Raw genomic sequence first — 21,089 nt, 5'->3', positions numbered from 1 at the left:
AACAGGGATTACCGTCTGCGTCACAGAAGATGGCGCCATGTAACTTAAGTGGCATGATGTAGGTACTTGAAATAAGAAATCTGACCTGCTATTGCGTACCAGTCAATCCACTCCTTCCACCTACTACTTTTTACCACTTTGGCCGAGCACCATGGGCAATAAGAGAAATGCCATTAGGAAGAAAGGATGCCCAAACAAACGGCGCAGGATCGCGAACCCTCAAGCGTCGTTTATGGGACTTCCTGCTGAGCTTCTTTTGGTGATCTACAGGCACTACATCGCGTCGTTCTACCTCGACCTAAATCAGCTCTCTCGCACAACGGCACAACGGAGAAAATGGACAGACTGATCTGGCGCCCGCCCTATATTTGCAGCTCATCGGGACATCACCCTACTGCTTTGGGGGCTATAGAAGGGATGCAGCCGGTGCGCTGGTCAGAAAGGAGGATGGGAAGCGCGGTCGCCACGACTTCCACAAGCATAGCCCCTGGGCCATGTCGCGCGTCTGCCGTACGGTCCACGCCGAGGTAGCCCCTCTGCTGAACTCCATCGACATGGCGGACATCTTGTTCGACATGCAGCAGTTCACGCTGGCCGAGATGCGCCGGTGGGTTACCCTGCCGTCGGCAGACCGGGGCGGCAAGGAGCGCGTCAAGCAAATGCGCCAGTGGTCCATTTCCACCCAGGGCTACTGCGACCAGGCGTCGTTCGAGAAGGCGAAAGAAGAAAGAAACCAACGCTGCGGCAAAGAAACCGATCGTGACTTGGCTCGGCTGGGACGGCCTGGTTTGTAAGTGACGACACCCACTCTCACGGATGGCAAGTAACGACGACATATCTGACTTTTCATGTGCATCTAGTAAGAAGATGGGGGTTGCTGACTACTGCTGGCGCCACATCTACGTGAACTTTGCCAACTACGACCCGGAGCCGGACTGGGATGACGAGGAGTTCGATGTGGTCGAGGGTGTATATTCAGCCGACTACTGCCAGAAAAGAAGCAGTTCTTGTGAAGTTGGTACAGAACGCGCTATAGAGGCCATATGGCAGAAATTCGATAGGAAAGCTTGGAGACGAGATGGTCAGCCCACGGTGACGGGCAATCTACTGATAAGCCTGCTCAAAGCGCTTAGCACCCCGGCTCCGTCATGATTAGTTTGGATAGCTATACCTCTTTCCGATGTTGATTGTGGCTATCGGGGCTGCATCAAATATGGAAACTTTACTAGCAAGATGTATGGATATAGCACACGGAGATTTGTGTCAAGATTGAGATTATTATGACCACGTAGGTGGTTCGAGTATTAAGGACATAGCCATACGTGAACCGCCCACCCCTTTAGACCAGCTAAAAAAACAAAAAGAGAAGCGAAGCCAACCCCAGGCTGTACCAGTGTCCGCCCAATTGCTTACCTTCTCCGTTAATTCACAGGAAACAAACCACCCGTCCGCTATACTTAAGTTGGCTTACTTACCGGCAAAGATCATCGACCACCAGGTCTTCCCACCTTCCATCTTCCACTTGTTGTCGCTGTACGCAGCGGCATTGCTCCGGGCCGCGGCCGCGCCGCCCACGGGCGCTATCCCCAGCAGCATGTGCGCGACCTCGACGCTGGGCTTGGCGCCGAACGCGCCGCTCCTTTTGCCGGAAGAGGACTCGTCGCTGGCGGCCAAGAAGACCCGGATCGAGTTCTGGATGGACTCGAGGTCCTCGGGCCCGTGGATCTTGACGCAGCGGCAGTTGGCGGCGCCGTGCTTGACGCCGGCCGGGATCGCGCTGCTGTCGATGTACACCACGCACCCGGTGTCCGCGCTGCGGACGGCGAGGAGGGTGGTGGGGCTGGTGGTGGACATCTTGGAGGTGGAATTTGGGAAGAAGAAAGGGGGGATGGTTGTGATTGTGGTGGAAAGAATAGGAAGAAGAGAATGGGATTGTTGCTGGTGGTGATGATGATCCAATGGGAAACAGAGACTCAGGATAGGGTCAGGGTTAAGGGGGTTCATATAGGCAAATGTCTCATAGTGAGACAAAGGGTGACAATGGATTGAATGGCCATTGTATAGTATATATGGACGTAGTCCTAAACCAACAAAGGTGCCCATTATCTCTTCGACAACTAGAAGTCTACGGCCATGGGTTCATTGGGTTCTTCTATTGTGGCTAGATTGGTCTAGACTCATGTCAATTAACCCTGGCTGAAAGAGAGAGAATTGACTAGTGCAAGGTGATCAGGGAACTGATAGAATTGGAAAAGGTCTGGCTTGTCACTAAACATATTACATGGTACAAAACGAGTCATCCGACGATGGGCATGGCTAGAACCGACTATGCCTTCAACGAATCGATGTACTCCTTCACCAAGTCCTCCGGGTTCTTATCCCTGACCAGCCCCAACCGATCCGGCGTACTCGGATCAAAGTCCTGCGGCCAACTCCGCAAGATCCTCTCCATAGCCGGATCCGTCTCCTCCTTCAAAAGGTTGAGCTTATCCTCGCCGCCGTACTTCGCCAGCCCATCCATGAGCGCCTGCGTGCTCGCCGCGACGCCCGGGAAATTGATATGGCGGACATGGTTCGGCAGCGCGTCGCTCTTCATGTTCAGGACACGCACGAGGTTCTCGATGACGCCGCTGGGCGAGCAGATGTACGACTGGAAGCTGCGGTCCTTGAGCGGGATCACGCACGTCTCGCCCTTCATCGGCTCGCGGATCATGCCGGATAGGAAAGACGAGGCCGCGTTGGAGGGCGCACCGGGCCGGACCACGAGCGTCGGGAAGCGCACGATGAAGGCGTCGACGAAGCCTTTGCGGTGCATGTCGTTGATGATGATCTCGGTCGACAGCTTGTGCGACCCGTACGTGCCCTCGGGCGTGGGCGTGACAGCGTCGGTGACGACGGCGGGCAGGGGCTGGCCGTAGACGGCCTGCGAGCTCGAGTAGACGACGCGCACGCCCGGGTTGGTCTGGCGCAGGTGCAGGAGCAGGTGGCGCACGCTCTCGACGTTGACTTTCATCGAGAGGTCGTAGTTGGCCTCGGAGCCCGCCGACATGATGCCGTGGAAGACGAAGATGGCGTGCAGGGGCTGCGCGGCGTCTACCAGGGATTTCACGAACGATGCGTCGCAGATGTCGCCTTGCATGCACACGCCGTTCTCGGGATGCGCCGTGCCTGCGGGCACGGTCGGCTGCACGATATCGGTCATGATCACGCGGTAGCCCTCGTCGAGGAGGCGCTTGGCCAGCATGGGGCCGACGAGGCCGCCGGCCCCTGTCACGATGACGTTCTTGGTGCTGCTGCTTGCTGACATTGTTTCTTCACCGACGGACTAAAGTTGGCATTTGATGTGAGTGAGGTCGTTCAGCCACCCGCGAGCTCGGGACCAGAAACTACCCATGCCACTTCTTATATGTATCATCTGGTGGCACTCCCGACTCATTGCCGTGCGTCGGACCGCAGTCCGCGTCGCGGGGACTTGAGCGAATGCTGGGGGTGGAGTTGTGTCCGCGTCTCGCGCCTAGCGGGATGCGGGGTGACCAGCATTTCGGTTCATTGTCAACCGATTGATGATGGGCAAGTCATACGATGGAGACTCTTGGGGCAGTTGGGCATGGAGGAATGAGGAAACGTAAATTTCAAGGAAAATGCAAAGTCCTGCCATGGTTCTTTCTTCCCTTCACCTCCGCCAATGTCTAAGTCTCTAGGTACACTGGAAGTTTGTGTCAACCGGAGACAGGAGCGCTCCGAGAGCATACCTTTGCTTGGTCCCGGATGCTATGTTTAGGGATGCTCCGAATAGCATCCGGGACTGCTCGCCCACTGGCTGTTTGATGAGCAGCAGTATAAGGCTCGATATCTTCTTATCTTTGCAGTCGCTTCCAGGGTGCTGTTGTCACTTGGGCGCGTCTAAGTATATCATTTCTCAGGCTCAGTGAGCCGACAATACTTCGGTTTGGTTCGAGCAGAGTCGACTTCCAGAGTACCAACTGTGCTCTCCCCCAGCTCACACTTCAGCTACGAAGGGCAAAGTTCTTGGACACGAACATGATCAACCACGATAGAGCTACAAGTTATGTCATGGAAAGGAAGTGAACTCATATTTACCTGCATTTCCTTTTTTTTCTTCGTCCGGCTTCATATTGCACCAATTATTACTCCTTTGGGTTAGGTCGTGCAAAATAAACGCTGTAAATGACTGATCCATAAGCCAGCCAGACAGACGCCTTGTGACCCCCTCAACCAAATTTTTATATGTCAGTCAGCCACTCACCATTGATATTTCACAATCGCCTCATATTTCAGCACAAGATGTCATCCACCAAGGACGTGAGCGGCAGCACTGCTGCTCCGCCTGCCCTCCCAGCCAATGTCGCCATCTTCACGCCCGCGGACCCGCGCACCGCCAAAGCCCTGCTGAACGGCAAGCTCTTCACCCGCCTGACTGTCGGCGCAAAGACCGAGCCCGCCAAGCTCGCCCAGGCCCTGAAGAGCCACGGCGCCTACTGCACATCTCATCGCAACGTCGTCCTGATCTTTGACGGCGACTCGGAGGAGGGCGAGGTCGAGGACGTTCACCATGAGCACTTCCGTCTGGTCTGTCTTGCGTTCAAGGAGCACGACATCAGCCTGGATGTTGCTGGCTGCATTTTTGATGTCGCCAATGTGCTGCAGGCGGGCTTCCAGCTTGATGAGTTGAAGTCTGGTTCGGTGCTGGTCATTGATCTCATGGGCGGCGGGGATGATGATGACAGCGATGATGAGGACGATGGGGGACTTGGGGCGCTTCTTGCGAAAGGGGCTGGCTCCGGGGCGACCATGTCCTGAACGGTTTCCGGAGATGATGGTCGAAAGCACGACTGAAGACGGACAATCCCACCACCGTGGTTGACTTCTTGTCGATGGGGGTATTATTAAGCCCTGGATAAAACACCCAAGGCTGTCAAGACCCCTCTTTGCCAATTCTCGGTCTGAGGATACGCTGTCAGCACTCAAGACGCTGTCAGTGAGCGACCACAGAGGCAAATATCATGTGATATCCATGCCGGAAGCCAATTCAGTGGCGCAGAGTCAATCAAGCAGTCACAGCCATAGCACTGGACTCCGAAACGCTTCAATGACGCGTCCATGGGCTGTAGAACTGAAGGACATGGGAATCATCAACTAAATAGATTAGCAGGGCAGGAGGCCTGCTCGCCACCTTGGCTCAATATTCAAGATACACCGAGGCGAGCAATAGGATATTTGTGGACTGAGGTTACTAGTCCTGGGAACATCAGTCCCGTACTAGGGCTATCATGAAACGTGGAATATCCCAAGTTCGGACAAAGCCAAGCAACAAAGAATATTTTGCTGATGAGCTCAAACCTCAAGGATGATGTCATAATATCTGGAATGTGTGGCGCGCGGTCAGCGGTGCAGCTGGAACTTGAACAGTTTCACCACAAGTTGGCAATCACCAGAGACCGAGAAGTATAAAAATGAATACACAGTCAACAGTCATTTATGTGCATCGTAAAACGCTAATGATCATGTAATTATTCTTTTGAATTATGATACATGAACGGTGGGAGGTGATGGGTTGTCAGTCGCTCTGGCGTATGCATCACGGCAGCCAGCAACACCAGACAAATATGCAGAACCGTAGGCATCCTCTGGGACCAAAAGGCCCTCAGGTAAAGATAGTCTTCTGCTCCAGGGCGATGCAATCTCTTGCGCCCTTCCCTTTCATCAATCAAACTCCTTGCAATACCCAGCAACTCCTCGATTTGTGAATCCCAGTAACCGACACCTCTAATCACCATTCGGGGACTTTTTCTCAATTCAACCCAATAATGGAGCAGTTTTCCCCTCCATCAAAATCTTCTTGGTATCATCATGCATCTTCAACTCTCCTGCAACTCAATAACAATCTCAGGCGGTGGCAGCTTCAGCAGTCGGCATCTTCATCGCAGTGCCGGCAAGGTCGGTTTTCCGTGCTGTGGGGTTCTTGGTGTAGTAGTTGGAAATGGCAGACTTGATAGCGTCCTCGGCAAGCATGGAGCAGTGCACTAGGAATGGAAAGTTAGATATACATCAATTTGAAATTTGGCAATAGCAGCAGCGATTCAGAAAAGAAAACTTACGCTTGACGGGTGGTAGGCAAAGCTCCTTGGCAATCTCGGTGTTCTTGATCTTGCCGGCCTCCTCCAACGTCATGCCGCGCACCAACTCGGTCAGGTAGCTAGAGCTGGCAATGGCAGAGCCGCAGCCAAAGGTCTTGAACTTGACGTCGGAGATGGTGTTGTTCTCGGGGTCGACGCGGATCTGCAGCTTCATGACGTCGCCACAAGCGGGAGCTCCGACCAGACCGGTGCCGACATCGACATCGCCCTTGGCCATGGAGCCGACATTGCGCGGGCGGCTGTAGTGGTCGAGGACCTTCTCGTGGTACGACCGCCGTTGTTGAAGAGTAGCATTGGCGATGGGTTTGATGATCTGGCGGGTGGCAATGCGCGGTACGGATGAGGCGATGGCCCGGCGAGCCGTGGTAGCGACTGTCCTGGAGAACATATTTGCGAGTATGTGTGTGTGGGGAGGTAGTCTGTTGACTTTCAAGCGTTATATCAGGGGTCGCGAGGCGGAAATCGTTCAAACTGGTATTAGAATAGAATTTCTCGTTGATGGTTGAGTCTGAGGATTGATGCAAAATGGCAATGAGGAAGATGGGAGTGGCGGTTGGGAAGAAAAGCAGTTGGTGTTCGTCGGGATCTGAGGGCGAAATGAAATCAGAAAATCGGAGCTTGGCCTTTCGCAGCGAAAGCGCTATGAAGTCAAGAGGCACAAGCTAGCCAACCCCGACTTTCCAAACTCTCCAAATCCCTTGTTCTCAACTAACCAGCGCGGCCTTTGTCGGCGATCTCGGTCTGAGGCCTTAGCCGGCGAATCAGAAGGCGCCCGGCAAGTTCTTAGTGGATAGAGGGCGGCATGGATGATTTCATGCAAGCTCGGAGATACTCCAGACACACTGTGCGTCAGCAGCGAAATCTGTAGTGCGGCCGATGACATTCTGGGGGCGAAGGGCTTGGTGCGGATGAGGCGGACTTTACATGATCCCACACTGTACCCCACACATCGTTGCTGCAGTTGAGGCGCCTTATCAATCAGAAACTCTCTTTTTTCATCCCCCTTCGCTCTTTATCAGATCCGACCGGAGACGCCAGTTGGACGTCAGACAGCTCGGCCCCGATTGGGTCACAACAGGCAATCAATTTGCCGAGGAAGCCAACAATACCGTGTTGGCAGTTATGAGTAATTTCCCACGAGAAAAACAGCATAAAACAAACATGCACTAACTGGCAAATCATCATCGGTATTGGCAAAAGTGAACTAAGCCTAGAAACTATGACGAGGTTGAAATCCCTGCAAAATGTTTCTAATCGATGTCTGCTGCGACGGCTACCTCCATGGCTTGTACATAATGTGATTACCAAACATTTCGATGGATCGAAAAGAAAGCGCATTTCTTCCGCGCAGTCGCCCGCCAGCTGTCTGTTGATCCTTCCAATTGGCAAAAGCGGGGCATTGATGATTGATCTGCTCCTGCCTGCCTGCTCCTGGTGCCTGGTCGTGGTCTTAGCCTTGTCATCGCGCGTCACACTGCAGGCTAAGCCTAACTTTAGCTTGCTGCCCCTCCCTGACACAACCACAAGCAACCAACAATCGTAGCTAGGTCAGAGGTCAGCAAGCATCAAGCAAGCTACCATTTCCTCCACCGACCAACTCACCTTGTGTTGTATTTCCTCGTCGAAAGCTGGAGAAAAGCCAAGTTGCGATCATTCGCCCTGTCCCTCTCGCCCATTCGCTCGGGTCCATTTCCATATTTTCCTCCCACTCACTCACATAGGCCCGAAACACCACCGCCTTGACTCAAGATGGCGTGCCCCCACGTCGAGTCCATCTGTAAGTGCTACACTCAACTCCCACAAGCTGGCCTGCTGCTTACCTTGTATCGCCGCCGCAGCTCTCAGTCCTCCCACGCCCGCCCAGTCGGTTTACCGTGAGGACTGCACCCAATGCTTTGATTCTATCGTAAGTCCAATATTACAAGCTTTACGTCATTCCGAACCACCTCCCTTCCTCTGTCGTCGCATCGCCAGGTTCCATCACAGCAGTTGACTAACGAAGCATCCCCCTCAAAGGATGACCCTTCTGGACTCGATGTCTGCCTGCAATGCTTCAACGGTGGCTGCACCGGCGTGAAGCTGCATTCGCCCCTCCACAATGCCTCTCGGAGCCACCCTTTGGCTCTCAACATCCGTCGTACTCGGAAGCAGGTCACTAAGGATGAGCCTCCTGCCAAGATGACCAAGCTCGCTATCGCCGCCGAGACCGAAGCCGACCGTTACGACTACCACACCGCTGCCAAGTGCCTGGATTGCAATGTCGACATCGATCTATTCAACCCCAAGATCGCATCGGTTGTCGACGGCATCATGAAGGCCAACACATTCTCGCGCAAAGAGGAGGTCAAGGCTTGGGAGCAGGAAATGACATCCTGCGAGCACATCCTCCTCTTACAGCAACACGAAGGCAAGCAGATCCAAAGCGGCGACCTTGGTCATTGCTATCAGTGCGATCTGAAAGAGAACCTCTGGTTATGCCTGGAATGCGGAAACCTAGGATGCGGTCGAGCTCAGTTCGGTGGCGTCGGTGGTAACTCACACGGCCTTGCTCATGCTACCGATTCGAAGCACGCTGTAGCTGTCAAGCTCGGCTCCATCTCCCCGAAGGAACTGCCGATGTCTACTGCTACCAGTGTGATGACGAACGGTCCGACGAGAACCTGGCTACACACCTGGCCCATTGGGGCATCATGCTATCAGAACGGGTCAAGACGGAGAAGAGCTTGACCGAGATGCAGATCGAGCAAAACCTGCGCTGGGAATTCTCCATGACGACCGAAGATGGCAAGGAGCTTCAACCGCTCTTCGGCCCCGGTTTCACCGGTCTGAAGAACCTGGGCAACAGTTGCTACCTCGCCAGCATCCTACAGTGCCTATTTGACCTGCCATCTTTCCAAGATCGTTACAACAGACCTGGTGCCGATCTGCCGATTGTAGAGGACCCGGCCCGGGATTTGGAGACACAGCTCTGCAAAATGGGTGATGGCTTGTTATCTGGACGGTACTCGAAGCCTGACTCTGATGTTATCCCGTCCGAGTTTTCCCCTGAGAAGTCCCACCAGAAGGGTTTGGCACCCAGCATGCTCAAGCATCTCATTGGACGAGGCCACGAGGAGTTCTCTACCATGAGACAGCAAGATGCATTCGAACTTCTCCAGCACCTGGTTAAGCTCATCACCCGCTCCAAGCATGAGGCACCACTAAGTGACCCAACCCAGCCCTTCCGTTTCGTCATGGAGCAACGACTTCAGTGCCTTGACTGCAAGAAGGTCCGCTACCAATCCAACGAGCAAGACAGCATCTTTATCGATGTTCCTCTTGAGAAGCTCCCTGCTGTTGAAGGAGAGGGGGAGAAGTACCGACCAGTTACGTTCAAGGAATGTGTTGACAGACTGACGGCTCCTGAGACTGTGGAGTTGACCTGCTCCTCTTGCGGCAGCAAGGGTTTCTCCAAGCGCTCTTTGTTCAAGACCTTCCCCACCACGCTCGTCGTCAACGCCAGAAAGATGACGGTAGAAAACTGGGTACCTCGAAAGGTTGATGTTCCCGTTATCGTCGGCGACGAACCATTCGATCTTGATGCTTACCTGTCCCCTGGTAAACAATCAGATGAGGAAATTCTACCTGACGAGCCGGCGAATGCAGCTCCAGCTTTCGCGCCAAACGAGGCTGCCTTGGAGCAGCTGATGTCCATGGGCTTCCCCAAGAACCGCTGCGAGAAGGCACTGCATGCCACTGGTAATGCTGACCCGAATGCCGCGATGGAGTGGCTCTTCGGTCATATGGAGGACCCGGATATCGATGAGCCACTTGTACTTGCTGCGGCAGGCGGCAGTGGTGGCGCCGGAGCCGAGATCGACCCGGAGAAGATGGAGCAGGTTTGCGCGATGGGATTCAGTGCGCCACAGGCACGTAAAGCGCTACGTGAGACAGGTGGCAATGTTGAGCGAGCCATAGAGTGGATCTTCAATCATCCCGACGATCAAGGCGAGTTTGGAGGCGACTCGGAAATGGCAGGCAGCGCACCAGCACCAGCCGAGAAGCAAGAACCTGGAAGTGCGGACTTGCCAGCCAAATTCCAGTTGCAGAGCATCGTGTGCCACAAGGGTACTAGTATCCATGCTGGGTAAGCTGAACCAAACCTTCCCGTCCTTTCTTGCACAGACTAACATGTACAGGCATTACGTTGCGTTCATTCGCAAAATTATTGACACCGAAGTTCCCAAGTGGGTTCTTTTCAACGACGAGAAGGTCGTTGAGGCTGTTGATGCGGAGGAGATGAAGAAGACGGCCTATGTCTACTTTTTCAACAGTGCCCGCGTGGAATGAGGTCGTGTTACCTTGGCACTTTCGATATTTAGCTATGAAAACCTGATGGAACTGGACGTTGCATCAATGAGAGATGAGAGATGACGGATTAGCTGCGATCCTATTCACAGTGAAGGAACAACATGAAGATACCAGACACTACGAAAAGAAATAGACTTCAATGCGTCATGTTACCATTGTATTGACAAGCCATGGCTGAAGAAGGCTTACGCCCTGTTACTCTCCATCCCTTAGTGAATGTAAGCTGAAGAGTTGGATATTGAAAGGAGGACGAAACTGGGGCAGTGTTCGGTCGAGCCGGTTATAAACTGATTTCGGGGCCACAAAGCTGACCCCTGGATAACAAGGTACGCCTTTGGAGAACAATGGCCCTACCCCTGACGCATCATGTCCCTTGTTGTTCAACAATGCCGGAGCTGAGGAAACACAAAGGGTGACTCGATCCAAGGATAGTGCATATATATAACCTGACGCAAGGGCCTCTTTTGTTCTTCAGACCACCTGCAGCTGCATTCGCGTTTGCCTGGTGGAACCAAACGTGCGTAGAAAGAATATTCTTTAGGTAAGACAACTGGGTGACCCCCTGGTTGAAATGAGATATGCCAGGCGGCTCAGAACCTTCACGTCGGTCATCGATCGGCCCAAAGACCCGATCATTTTTAGCATGGGCGTCCGGTGGACGGCCTGTCCTTCCGAAGAAGATCAAACCCGAGTCCTCTTCCGCTGGCGGAGAGGAGCGAGATACGGAGCCAGGAGGCCACCGTGAGAAGGAGCACCACCACCGACACCATCATCGCCATCGCAGCGGCAATGAGGAGCACCACCGCCGCCATCGCAGTGGCTCCAGACATCGACCCTCGACCGCGGCCGCTGACGGAAAGGACCAAGATGCCGAAGCGCGCCGCCGCCGTGAGGAGCACCGCCGCCGCCGCGATGAGCAACGCCACCACCACCGCACTAGGACCAGCAGTGGTGAGCGGAGAAGCGGCAACACTCATCCGAAGCCGCATTCGTCCTCTGCTGAACAGCACCAGCATCATCGCCCTCGGCCCTCGAGTAGCAGTCACCACCACAGGAGCAGCGGTGTTGGCAGGAGTAACAGCAGTAGCAGCAAGCCTCTGCCGCGCTTCTATACTTCATACTTACACGGTTCTTCTGCCGCTCGTGATGCCAAGTCTTCCTCGTCTGCTGTTCCCTCTTCTTCAGAACGGCCGCCCGTTCCACCCCGGAATGACTTCGTACCTCCCTCCACGGCGCCGACGATACCCGAGGATTATGATGAGGACGAAGAGATGATGGATCGGCGCGCGTCTGTGTCGGTGGGACCGTGGGACAGTATCTCGGTCGCGGGCCTGGATCCGGACCAGTATAACGCCTACATCGCGACGGCGAAGGAAAAGTACAAGGAGCCTCCTGGCGAGGCTGATATCAGCGCGGCCGCCACGAGCGAAAGGCCTATTTCTGTCCCCTCGTCGTCATCGAATAGGGGGTCGCGTCGTCATCATAGTCATCAAGGGACTTCGTATTCCTCCTCCCAGGGACGAAGCTCCAAAATTACGCCGCCGCCTAGGTATTCGCATGGGTCGCAAGTTCCCTGGCAGGATAGTGCTTATCACACCGCAATCGGCAACAGACTCTCTTCGTCGTCGCAATCGAGACAGCTGCCTGCGTACACAAGCCACGACTACGTCCACGACCAACAGCAACAGCAACCCGCCGTCGCTCCCTACAGGGCGGTGGCGCCCCAGCCGGGGTACACGATGAATAGTGCGTATAGGATGATGCCTGGGCATGAAGCGGACTCTGGATACGGCCAGTACGATGGCTACGATGGTGCTGTGGGAAATACTTGCGGTTCCGGATATGGTGATGTAATCGAGAAGCACGATGAGATGAATTTTGAGAACGAGGAGGATGGTGATAGGCGCCACGTACGTGGCAGCCTCGAGAGGACGGTCAGGAGAGCGGGGAGAATAGGCTAAGCTAAGATGCAGGCCAGTCTTGAGCTTTGGCTAGGGGAAGAGAGATATGCAAATAGCATGGTAGATGCGATGATATATAAATGAATACACATATACGTTACCCAAAACCCAAAACCCAAAACGGTTTCTGAATGTTGACCGTGTGACTCATACCAGTATGTTCTGTTCACAAAGGAGAGTGTTTCTCGCCGTGGAAGGGGTATGCTACAGTCCAACGACAGTGACTCGGCTGCCTGTCCCTGTCCACGATGTAGTACTGCATGTCTCATACTGTTTCTTTGCCTTTTCCCGGACTTGTCCGTTTGGGGATAAAGACTGATCTGCCCCTTGAGCAAATTGCGTCATAGCTGAATCGAGAAGACAAGATTTCCATTTAAACAGAAGTCAACAAAGAACGAGACCTACAGGGGTTCAAAGACTTGATCACGGGAACAAAGCAGTTGAATCACAGCGACGAGGACAATGGGCTAGTTAATTCACGTGGAGAGTGAGATAGGAGTAGAGATAACAATGAAGACTTGATTTTCTGTCTAAATCAATAGTAGTTATGGTGGGTAGGGCGCTAGGCCTCCATGACGCTCGTAGCCGACCCTTTGCCGCTCGTTCCAGAATGCCGAGTCAGGGGGTATCAGTTACCAAAAAATCAAAAACAGTAAAGGAAACGTATGTATGTAAATACACAATAAGCAAGTAGCCCCCAAACATCCAGTGCTAAAGTTCAAAAACGAAAATTTCCCCGAAGTCATAATATCTTCCCAACACGTAGGGCAGGCATTGCCACACCGCACTGCTGCCAACAGAAAAGGAAATGAGTTTGTTATATCGATCTGCTTAGAAAGCAGCGGCGAAGATGGCGCCGGTCAGCGCCAGGACACCCATGAGAGTGGCCGCAGGGCGGAAGAGAGATGAAGAGGCTCCCGAGATAACGGGAGAGCCGGTTGGGCTGGCGCCGGTGGTGCCGTTGTTCTTAGGGGGCATGCCGATAGTAGGGTAAGCCGAGCCTGAGCCCGAGCCAGAACCTGAACCGGATCCAGAACCTGAACCAGAGCCCGAGCCAGATCCAGAACCGGAGCCACAGCCGGGACCGGAGCAACCAGCACCTGAGCCAGAAGTAGGAGAAGCGGTCCAAGTAGTCGTCCAGCTAGAGTAGGTAGCGGTGACAGTCGTAGGGATACCACCAACACCTCCACCAATGGAACCAGAGCCGCCAGCTCCTGCGTTACCACCAGCACCGCCGCCAACAGAGCCGCCGGCGCCGCCGCCAACGCTTCCACCAGCTCCAGCTCCTCCACCGATCGAGCCAGAGCCACCTGCACCAGCACCAGCGCCAGGCGCGCCGGGAGCGCCGGGAGCACCAGGGGTACCAGGAGCACCAGGGGTACCAGGAGAACCAGGAGAACCAGGAGAGCCGGCACCACCGCCAACGTTGCCACCTGCACCGCCGCCGACGGAACCGGAACCTCCAGCACCTGCGCCACCACCAACATTGCCACCAGCTCCGGCTCCTCCGCCGATCGAGCCGGAACCACCTGCGCCAGCACCAGCGCCAGGAGCACCGGGAGCGCCTCCAACGCTACCACCGGCGCCACCGCCAACATTACCGCCTGCGCCGCCGCCAATAGAACCGGAACCGCCAGCACCTGCGCCACCACCAATAGAGCCAGAGCCACCCGCACCTGCACCTGCGCCGGGAGCACCAGGAGCGCCCGGGGTGCCAGGAGCGCCGGGGGCACCAGGGGATCCAGGAGAACCAGGGGTGCCAGGAGTGCCAGCACCGCCTCCAACACTACCGCCAGCTCCTCCACCGATCGATCCGGAGCCACCAGCACCTCCGCCAATTGAGCCAGAGCCGCCTGCGCCAGCACCAGGGGCACCGGGAGCGCCAGGAGTACCGGGAGCGCCAGAGTCAGGAGAACCAGGGCCGCTGGGAGAGCCAGTAGGGTAAGTACCAGCGGAAGTGGTGGTAGTAGTAGTATCCTTGCCACCACCGGAACCGCCTCCAATAGAACCACCAGCACCGCCACCAACATTACCGCCAGCGCCACCGCCAGTAGAGCCACCAGTACCGGGAGCACCAGGAGCACCAGGAGTTCCAGGGGCGCCAGGGGCACCAGGAGTTCCAGGGGCACCAGGAGTTCCAGGAGCGCCAGGAGCGCCAGAGTCAGGGGAGCCAGAGCCAGAGCCGGGAGTATCCGGAGCACTGGGAGTGCCAGGAGCACCGGGGGACCCAGGAGCACCCGGGGCGCCAGGGGTACCAGGGGTACCAGGAGTACCAGCACCACCAGAGGGAGAGGGAGAGCCAGCGCCACCAGTAGGAGCAGAACCGCCGGGGACGGTAGTCGTAGACTTGCTGGGGCTAGAATCCTTACCGCCCGAAGGAGCGGGGGGCGCCGGGGCACCAGAGCCGGGGGAACCAGAGTTAGGAGCACCAGGACCGCTGGGAGAATCATATCCCGGAGCACCAGGAGCACCAGGAGCGCCCGGGGTACCAGGAGTACCAGGAGTACCAGCACCACCAGTAGGGGCAGAAGCGCCAGGCTCTGTAGTAGTGGACGTGCTGGAGCTGGAGCTGGAGCTGGAAGCCTTACCGCTCGAAGAAGCGGAAGCATTGGGGGCACCAGAGTCGGGGGAACCAGGACCGCTGGGAGATCCAGAGTCGGGAGAGCCGGGAGCACCGGGAGCTTGAGTAGGGTATGTGCCGCCAGGAGCAGCGGTGGTGCCAGGACGGCCAATAGCGTCGTTGGCCGAGGTGGTCTGAGTAGGGGCAGCAGGGCCCTTGCCGCCGGCAGGGGTGTGGTAGTAGGGCCAGCAGGGCCTCCAGCACCACCGCCGACGCCGCCAGATGGGCTGCCGCCAACGTTGCCGCCAGCGCCTCCGCCGATGCCTCCATGGGCACCGCCGTTAGCACCACCGTTAGCACCGCCACCGATCTCACCGCCAGCGCCTCCGCCAATAGAGCCGGAACCACCAGCGCCGGCACCGCCGTGAGCACCACCACCGATCTCACCGCCTGCACCGCCGCCGATACCACCATGAGCACCGCCGCCGATATCGCCACCAGCACCGCCGCCAATGCCACCGTGGGCACCGCCGTTAGCGCCGCCACCGATCTCGCCTAGAAGGAATCAATGTTAGTCACTTATTTCAAGGCTCGAATGCTTGGTCGTTCGACCATCGAAGTAGTCGGAAAATGGGAGGAATAAGAAAGGGATGGGGATGATGCTTACCTCCTGCACCGCCATGGGCACCACCGCCAATCTCGCCACCAGCACCACCGCCGACGCCACCGCCAATGTTACCTCCAGCACCACCGCCGATGCCGCCACCGATGTTGCCTCCAGCGCCTCCGCCAATACCGCCGTGAGCACCACCGCCGATGTCACCACCAGCACCGCCACCGATACTGCCGCCAGCACCTGCACCGCCCCCGATGGAACCGGAACCACCAGCGCCTGCACCACCGCCAATACCTCCGTGAGCGCCGCCGTTCGCGCCACCACCGACACTGCCACCAGCACCAGCACCGCCAGTAGTGGAGGGACCGGCACTCACAGCATCAGTCGCCGAGACACCGGCAGGAATAGTAGCAGTCACAGTGATGCCAGGAGCGTTCTTGCACTGGCCGTTGACGAAAGCGCCCAGGCCGGAGTTGAAGCTGGCGCTGATACCGCCAAGCAGCTTGGCGAAGGCATCGACGTTGACATCAGCCGAGTGCGATCCGATCCCAATGTGCAGATCGCCCGAAATGCCACCAATGGCGTTGAAGAAGCCATCGGCCTGCGCCTTGAGTCCCGTGAGGACATCGACCATGAGGTCGCAGCCACCGAGGCCCTGGATGATCTCCTTCTTTCCCAGCAGGCCCGTGATGAGGCCGCCGCAGGTCAGCTGGAAGGGCGCCATGTGGACCTGCAGGCTGATGACGTCCATGAGGCTGAGCTGGCCGGCGCCCTGGACGGACGCGGACGCCTTCTTGAGCTCAGCGACGAAGTCGGCGAACGCGGACAGGGAGGCCTGCAGGTCGGCGCTGGCGCCGGCTTTGAGGCCGCCAATGGCGCCGGCGCAGCCCCTTGGCTTTGCCGTCGAGGCTGCCGATGAGACCGGCGACGATGCCGACGGCGCCGGAGAGGTTGCCGCCGACACCAAGGCCACCACCGAGGCCGCCACCGAGGTCGCCACCGAGGTTGCCGCCAAGGCCGCCTCCAATGGATCCCTTACCACCAGCACCGGCATCACCCTTAACGTCACCTCCAGCACCGGCACCGATGCCGCCACCAATAGCGCCAGTAACGTTGCCGCCAGCACCAGCACCACCTCCGATGCTACCACCGAGGCCGCCGCCAATCTGACCACCGGCGCCACCTCCAAGATGGGCACCGATGTCGCCGCCGGCACCGGCACCTGCACCGCCCTTGACATCACCGCCAGCACCAGCGCCGCCGCCGATGTTACTACCGAGGCCGCCACCGATCTGACCACCGGCACCAACTCCGAGATGGCCACTGATGTCGCCACCAACACCACCGCTAAGTGCGCCGCTGGCACCGCCGCCGATCTGTCCACCGACACCGCCGCCAAGGTGTCCGCCGACATCACCACCGGCACCAGCACCAGCTCCGCCCTTGACGTCGCCGCCTGCACCAGCGCCGCCGCCAATGGCACCACCGGCACTACCTCCAAGATGGGCACCGGCTTCGCCGCCAGCACCGCCCTTGATATCACCAGCAGCACCGGCACCGGCACCACCCTTAACGGCACCACTTGCACCAGCTCCAGCACCAGCACCAGCGCCGCCGCCATTTCCACTGGCACCACCGCCAATCGATCCGCCGAGGCCGCCTCCAATGTGGCCGCCAATATCACCGCCAGCACCAGCACCAGCACCAGCACCGCCCTTAACGTCGCCGCCTGCACCAGCGCTGCCGCCGATTGATCCGCCGAGACCACCACCGAGGTGGCCGCCGGCGCCAGCGCCACCCTTCACATCACCGCCATCGCTGGCACCACCGCCAATGGCGCCACCGGCACCGGCACCACCTCCGATCTGACCGCCAGCGCCGCCGCCGATTTGGCCGCCGGCACCAGCACCACCTCCTATTTGTCCGCCAGCGCCGCCACCAATGCTACCGCTGGCGCTGCCGCCGATTTGGCCGCCGGCACCGACTTCGCCGCTGGTGGTGTATGTGCGCTTCTGGTAGAGAGTGTGGGCGTTGCTGCTGAGAGCGAGGGAGAGGAGTGCGAGCTGAGGAGTGGGCTTCATCTTGAATAAGGAAGAATGTGAATTATTAACAAAAAGAGTATTTGTCGTGGTTGAAGCGTTCTCGTTGAGTGAGACGTGGAGCAGTCAAGATACTTTTTGCTGTGAAGAACGTAGCTGACCCGTCAGATTAGGTGTAGTAAAAAGTAGGAACGAATGAGTTTGTTGTACGTAGTGTGTGTGTACGTGTGTTCGTGAGAGTGTGTATGTGTGTCTATCTTGAAGGTAAGAATGAACGATAGTGTGTGATTCAGCAAAGGAAGTGAGTGTCTGAATACTGAATACTTAGTTAGATAGAGAGGGAGAGATGGGAGAAAAAACGACTGAAAGAAGTGTGATAGAGAAGGGGTTTCTCTTCTTGACAGGAGGTTCGAAACATGGCATCTCTTATACAACGTTGCTTGGTTTGGGGCTCTGCTGCCGGCGCGGGCGTGGAAGGGATGTTCGTGTTGCGATATTGTCTCCCTCTCTCGATATGTCCGAAACACTAGCGGAGTCTCCATGCTGCTTGACTGCTTCTTGTTCATGCTCCGGGCCCAAGGTGGGTAAACGGTGGATGGACAGGCAATGCGTGCCGCAACGGGTGATCTTCACAGATCGATTTGCAGGGCCCCCCTTGGGGGTCCACACGATAGGCTTGATGTGCTTCCCGGGATCCAGGGCCCCAGGGCCCCATACTCACACGACCCAGGACCATGGGATCTAGGTGTCTGGTAGGTATGGAGAAACCGCGATTCACCTACGCCAGCGCGGGCGTCTTGCGGGATCCCCTGCCTGTCGCAGGTGATAATGTGACAGCGGCAGAGTCGACCACCGTCCTAGTGGTAGTGTTAAACCCCTGGTGCCATGTTGACAGCTTGGCGGAGTCCAGACAAGAGACTGCCCGTCTCCTGTTGTTTGCATGAGGTGTGACACGCCGCTAGTTGTTTCTGTAGGGCTAGTCGCAGTTGGGATAGAGTGCATAGGTGCCCCTGAGGCACGGACAGAGAGGCCGGGGTGGAGTTGGAGAGAGGCAGCCGAGCCAGAGCCAAGACAAAACCCCGGCGGCCAATCATCAGCTCCTGTGTCAGCTTGATTGGGTAAGTGTGCTTTATTTTCTTCTTCCGAGGGCTGAGCCTAACTCGACCTTTGTTTCGAAACCACTTGCCATTACTTGTACTAGAGTGCAATCTCTCCGGGGTGGGGATCAGGAGGGTGATGATCCCCACTTGGGCCGTATAGTAGTCACGTAGCCTACTTTATTAGTTCAGGCAGGGCTCGACGAGTTCGACTCTAGACTCACGGTAGACCTCTCGCGAACATGTTCCTGACTCAAAAAACAAGTGCCGGCTGGAACTGGCATAGCCCCGACGGTGCTTGCCAAATTCATGCTGCTTTCTGCATTGGCGTGGCTGGGCAGAATGGTTCGAGATTGCGCCAGCAACCAGCAACCTCCGACGCGTCGCCTATGCTAAGAGCGGCTGAACAGACGAACCTGCTCGTCCGATCTGTAAATGAAAAGAATCAATTTGACAAGTCAATCAGTCAATCAAATCAATCGGCACTCACGCCCGGCATAATTCGGGTTTGTCATCAGGCCTTACTTGTCAACATACACAGCCACCATAGACGACGCGCCGCATATATCGACAATACCGATGCATGCCACAAGCCACCGCTATGACTGGCAGCCACGTCGAGTTGATGATGCATGTACAGCATTGGCACTCTCAGTGTCCAAGGGACTTTTGATTTTTCTCCATGTTCCAAAACGCGGGAAGCCGCGGGAGTTCGAATGGTTGACAACCACTCTGTCGGATTTCCGGTGCCGCCGACTAGTTCACTAGCCGCGATATCCGGAAAGACCGAAGTGGGAATCCACACCTACACTTGTTGGGGAAAACTAACATCTAACCCGTACGACGGCAAAACCGCGGGAGATGTGTGGCATCTCACATTCATGTCGCATGGTTGTGCAAGCAACAAGCACGACATGAGGCCGATCAGGAGGAAAATGAGTGTGGTTTGGCAAGGTGCGTCGCCAACATTGAACGGGGAATACACCACAGAAAGCCCCATAGCATTTTGGAACCAGGCCAAGTTGGGAGCATATGCATTCGATATACTGTCGACTCGTAGAGGAGAGGGATCTCCATCATTGCTGTCGTGATATTACTTTTGCAATAGTACGGCATTGCACCATTACTACACAACGCACGTCATGATTCTATGTTGCTGAACTACAGCAGCATGCTGCCAGATGTGTTGGCTTCGCTGTACCGTTCCTTTTATCACTCTAGTGAAAACCTCATGTGCCTACGGATCCTGGAAAGGACCTGCCATCTAGCGCAGCAGAGTTACTTTCTGCCTCCCATGTCCTCGATAAACCTTGAGAAGTGATGTCAGGAATCAATATTCGCTAACCTTCTGAGAACCTTCAGGGCCGACATCGTATTGATAAAAAATCTCTCGCTGTTTAACATAATCACTGCCAATCTCCAACTATCAACAACATAAATCTTTCCATCTCCCGTGTCTACAAGATGACGGAAAGGTATGAGCATATACTGTATGATCTGAACGCCTGCATTCCCCCTCACCAGAATTGGGGCTTCGATGTCTACTGGACCTCGTTCCAGGACGAGGAGCTTTGGCGTCGCTATTTGGACTATATCCGGCAGGCCGTAACCGAAGCCTCTGAAAACGACGGAGAGGGACAGGTTGCTGCTTGCGCCACGTTTCACGTGAAAGAAATACAGCCTTCAGACAGCAGAAACAGCAACAGCAACAGCCTGGAAGGCCTGCAGCCCAGCGAGGTGCGGAAGTGTCACATGGGGTGGATTGCCTCGCTGAAAGCCAAGGACCCCGACGCCTCCGACCAGATCAGCGAGGCGCGCCGCAACTTCTTCTTCTTGCTCGTCAACGACGACGTCCTCGACAAGTTTCGGGCCACCGAGGAGAGCGGTTTCCACGGGCGGTGCGGGGTGCCGAGCTACCTCAGCAACGATGGGGTCGTGATTGTCGTGTGCGAGGCCGAGGAGGATGACGAGAGACCGTACGACGACGGCCCGGAGGGCGAGATGGAGTGGCAGTACCTCGACGCCTTCTCCATCACGGCCATGTACGAGTTGCTCTGCGGGAGCACAGAGGCGTACTACAGGTTCTTTGCGTGGCCTCCCGAAGGGGTGGGACAATGCGTTTTAGATGTAACCTCCCCAGCACAAACCAACCGACCAACCGACCTTTTCTTCCCAGACCGGGCGGCCAGGTGGGAGGAGGCCGGGGCTGTTTTGACGTTCTGGGCTGGGGGCGAGTGTTTGTCTCTAGCGGTGTCTTTTTGCCTTGAGCCGCCAGAGAGCGAAAAGCCTGCAACTCTGCTAGAATACT

The 21,089-nt window shown here is 56.3% G+C and overlaps 9 protein-coding genes across 9 annotated transcripts; 7 read left to right on the top strand and 2 right to left on the bottom strand.

Moving 5' to 3' along the window:
- Positions 1-167: 167 nt before the first annotated feature.
- Positions 168-2,121, top strand: PG997_006479 (uncharacterized protein; the record flags this gene model as incomplete). The annotated part of the gene is made up of 5 exons (XM_066810794.1): positions 168-259; positions 308-790; positions 861-1,081; positions 1,484-1,861; positions 2,096-2,121. 5 exons carry the CDS (start codon positions 168-170, stop codon positions 2,119-2,121), a joined length of 1,200 nt encoding a protein of 399 aa, XP_066669717.1.
- Positions 2,122-2,326: 205 nt separating this feature from the next.
- Positions 2,327-3,307, bottom strand: PG997_006478 (uncharacterized protein; the record flags this gene model as incomplete). The annotated part of the gene is made up of 1 exon (XM_066810793.1): positions 2,327-3,307. One exon carries the CDS (start codon positions 3,305-3,307, stop codon positions 2,327-2,329), a length of 981 nt encoding a protein of 326 aa, XP_066669716.1.
- Positions 3,308-4,305: 998 nt separating this feature from the next.
- Positions 4,306-4,821, top strand: PG997_006477 (uncharacterized protein; the record flags this gene model as incomplete). Its single annotated transcript, XM_066810792.1, has 1 exon — positions 4,306-4,821. One exon carries the CDS (start codon positions 4,306-4,308, stop codon positions 4,819-4,821), a length of 516 nt encoding a protein of 171 aa, XP_066669715.1.
- Positions 4,822-5,907: 1,086 nt separating this feature from the next.
- On the bottom strand, positions 5,908-6,546 carry PG997_006476 (uncharacterized protein; the record flags this gene model as incomplete). The annotated part of the gene is made up of 2 exons (XM_066810791.1): positions 5,908-6,044; positions 6,120-6,546. The coding sequence occupies 2 exons, from the start codon at positions 6,544-6,546 to the stop codon at positions 5,908-5,910; spliced, it is 564 nt and encodes a 187-aa protein (XP_066669714.1).
- Positions 6,547-7,907: 1,361 nt separating this feature from the next.
- On the top strand, positions 7,908-10,487 carry PG997_006475 (uncharacterized protein; the record flags this gene model as incomplete). The annotated part of the gene is made up of 5 exons (XM_066810790.1): positions 7,908-7,935; positions 7,997-8,064; positions 8,133-8,688; positions 8,745-10,284; positions 10,337-10,487. The coding sequence occupies 5 exons, from the start codon at positions 7,908-7,910 to the stop codon at positions 10,485-10,487; spliced, it is 2,343 nt and encodes a 780-aa protein (XP_066669713.1).
- A 599-nt stretch (positions 10,488-11,086) lies between these two features.
- Positions 11,087-12,469, top strand: PG997_006474 (uncharacterized protein; the record flags this gene model as incomplete). The annotated part of the gene is made up of 1 exon (XM_066810789.1): positions 11,087-12,469. The coding sequence occupies one exon, from the start codon at positions 11,087-11,089 to the stop codon at positions 12,467-12,469; it is 1,383 nt and encodes a 460-aa protein (XP_066669712.1).
- Positions 12,470-13,661: 1,192 nt separating this feature from the next.
- Positions 13,662-15,588, top strand: PG997_006473 (uncharacterized protein; the record flags this gene model as incomplete). Its single annotated transcript, XM_066810788.1, has 2 exons — positions 13,662-14,410; positions 15,273-15,588. The coding sequence occupies 2 exons, from the start codon at positions 13,662-13,664 to the stop codon at positions 15,586-15,588; spliced, it is 1,065 nt and encodes a 354-aa protein (XP_066669711.1).
- A 121-nt stretch (positions 15,589-15,709) lies between these two features.
- Positions 15,710-17,735, top strand: PG997_006472 (uncharacterized protein; the record flags this gene model as incomplete). The annotated part of the gene is made up of 3 exons (XM_066810787.1): positions 15,710-16,390; positions 16,458-17,366; positions 17,409-17,735. The coding sequence occupies 3 exons, from the start codon at positions 15,710-15,712 to the stop codon at positions 17,733-17,735; spliced, it is 1,917 nt and encodes a 638-aa protein (XP_066669710.1).
- A 2,510-nt stretch (positions 17,736-20,245) lies between these two features.
- Positions 20,246-21,048, top strand: PG997_006471 (uncharacterized protein; the record flags this gene model as incomplete). The annotated part of the gene is made up of 2 exons (XM_066810786.1): positions 20,246-20,862; positions 20,958-21,048. 2 exons carry the CDS (start codon positions 20,246-20,248, stop codon positions 21,046-21,048), a joined length of 708 nt encoding a protein of 235 aa, XP_066669709.1.
- Between the last annotated feature and the right edge of the window lie 41 nt (positions 21,049-21,089).

Source organism: Apiospora hydei, assembly GCF_038363865.1.
Source record: "Apiospora hydei strain CBS 114990 chromosome Unknown utg000005l_segment0_segment0, whole genome shotgun sequence".
In the NCBI taxonomy this organism is placed as follows: domain Eukaryota; kingdom Fungi; phylum Ascomycota; class Sordariomycetes; order Amphisphaeriales; family Apiosporaceae; genus Apiospora; species Apiospora hydei.
Note: the sequence above shows the minus strand (reverse complement) of the source record. Positions and strands in the feature narration are given on the sequence as shown.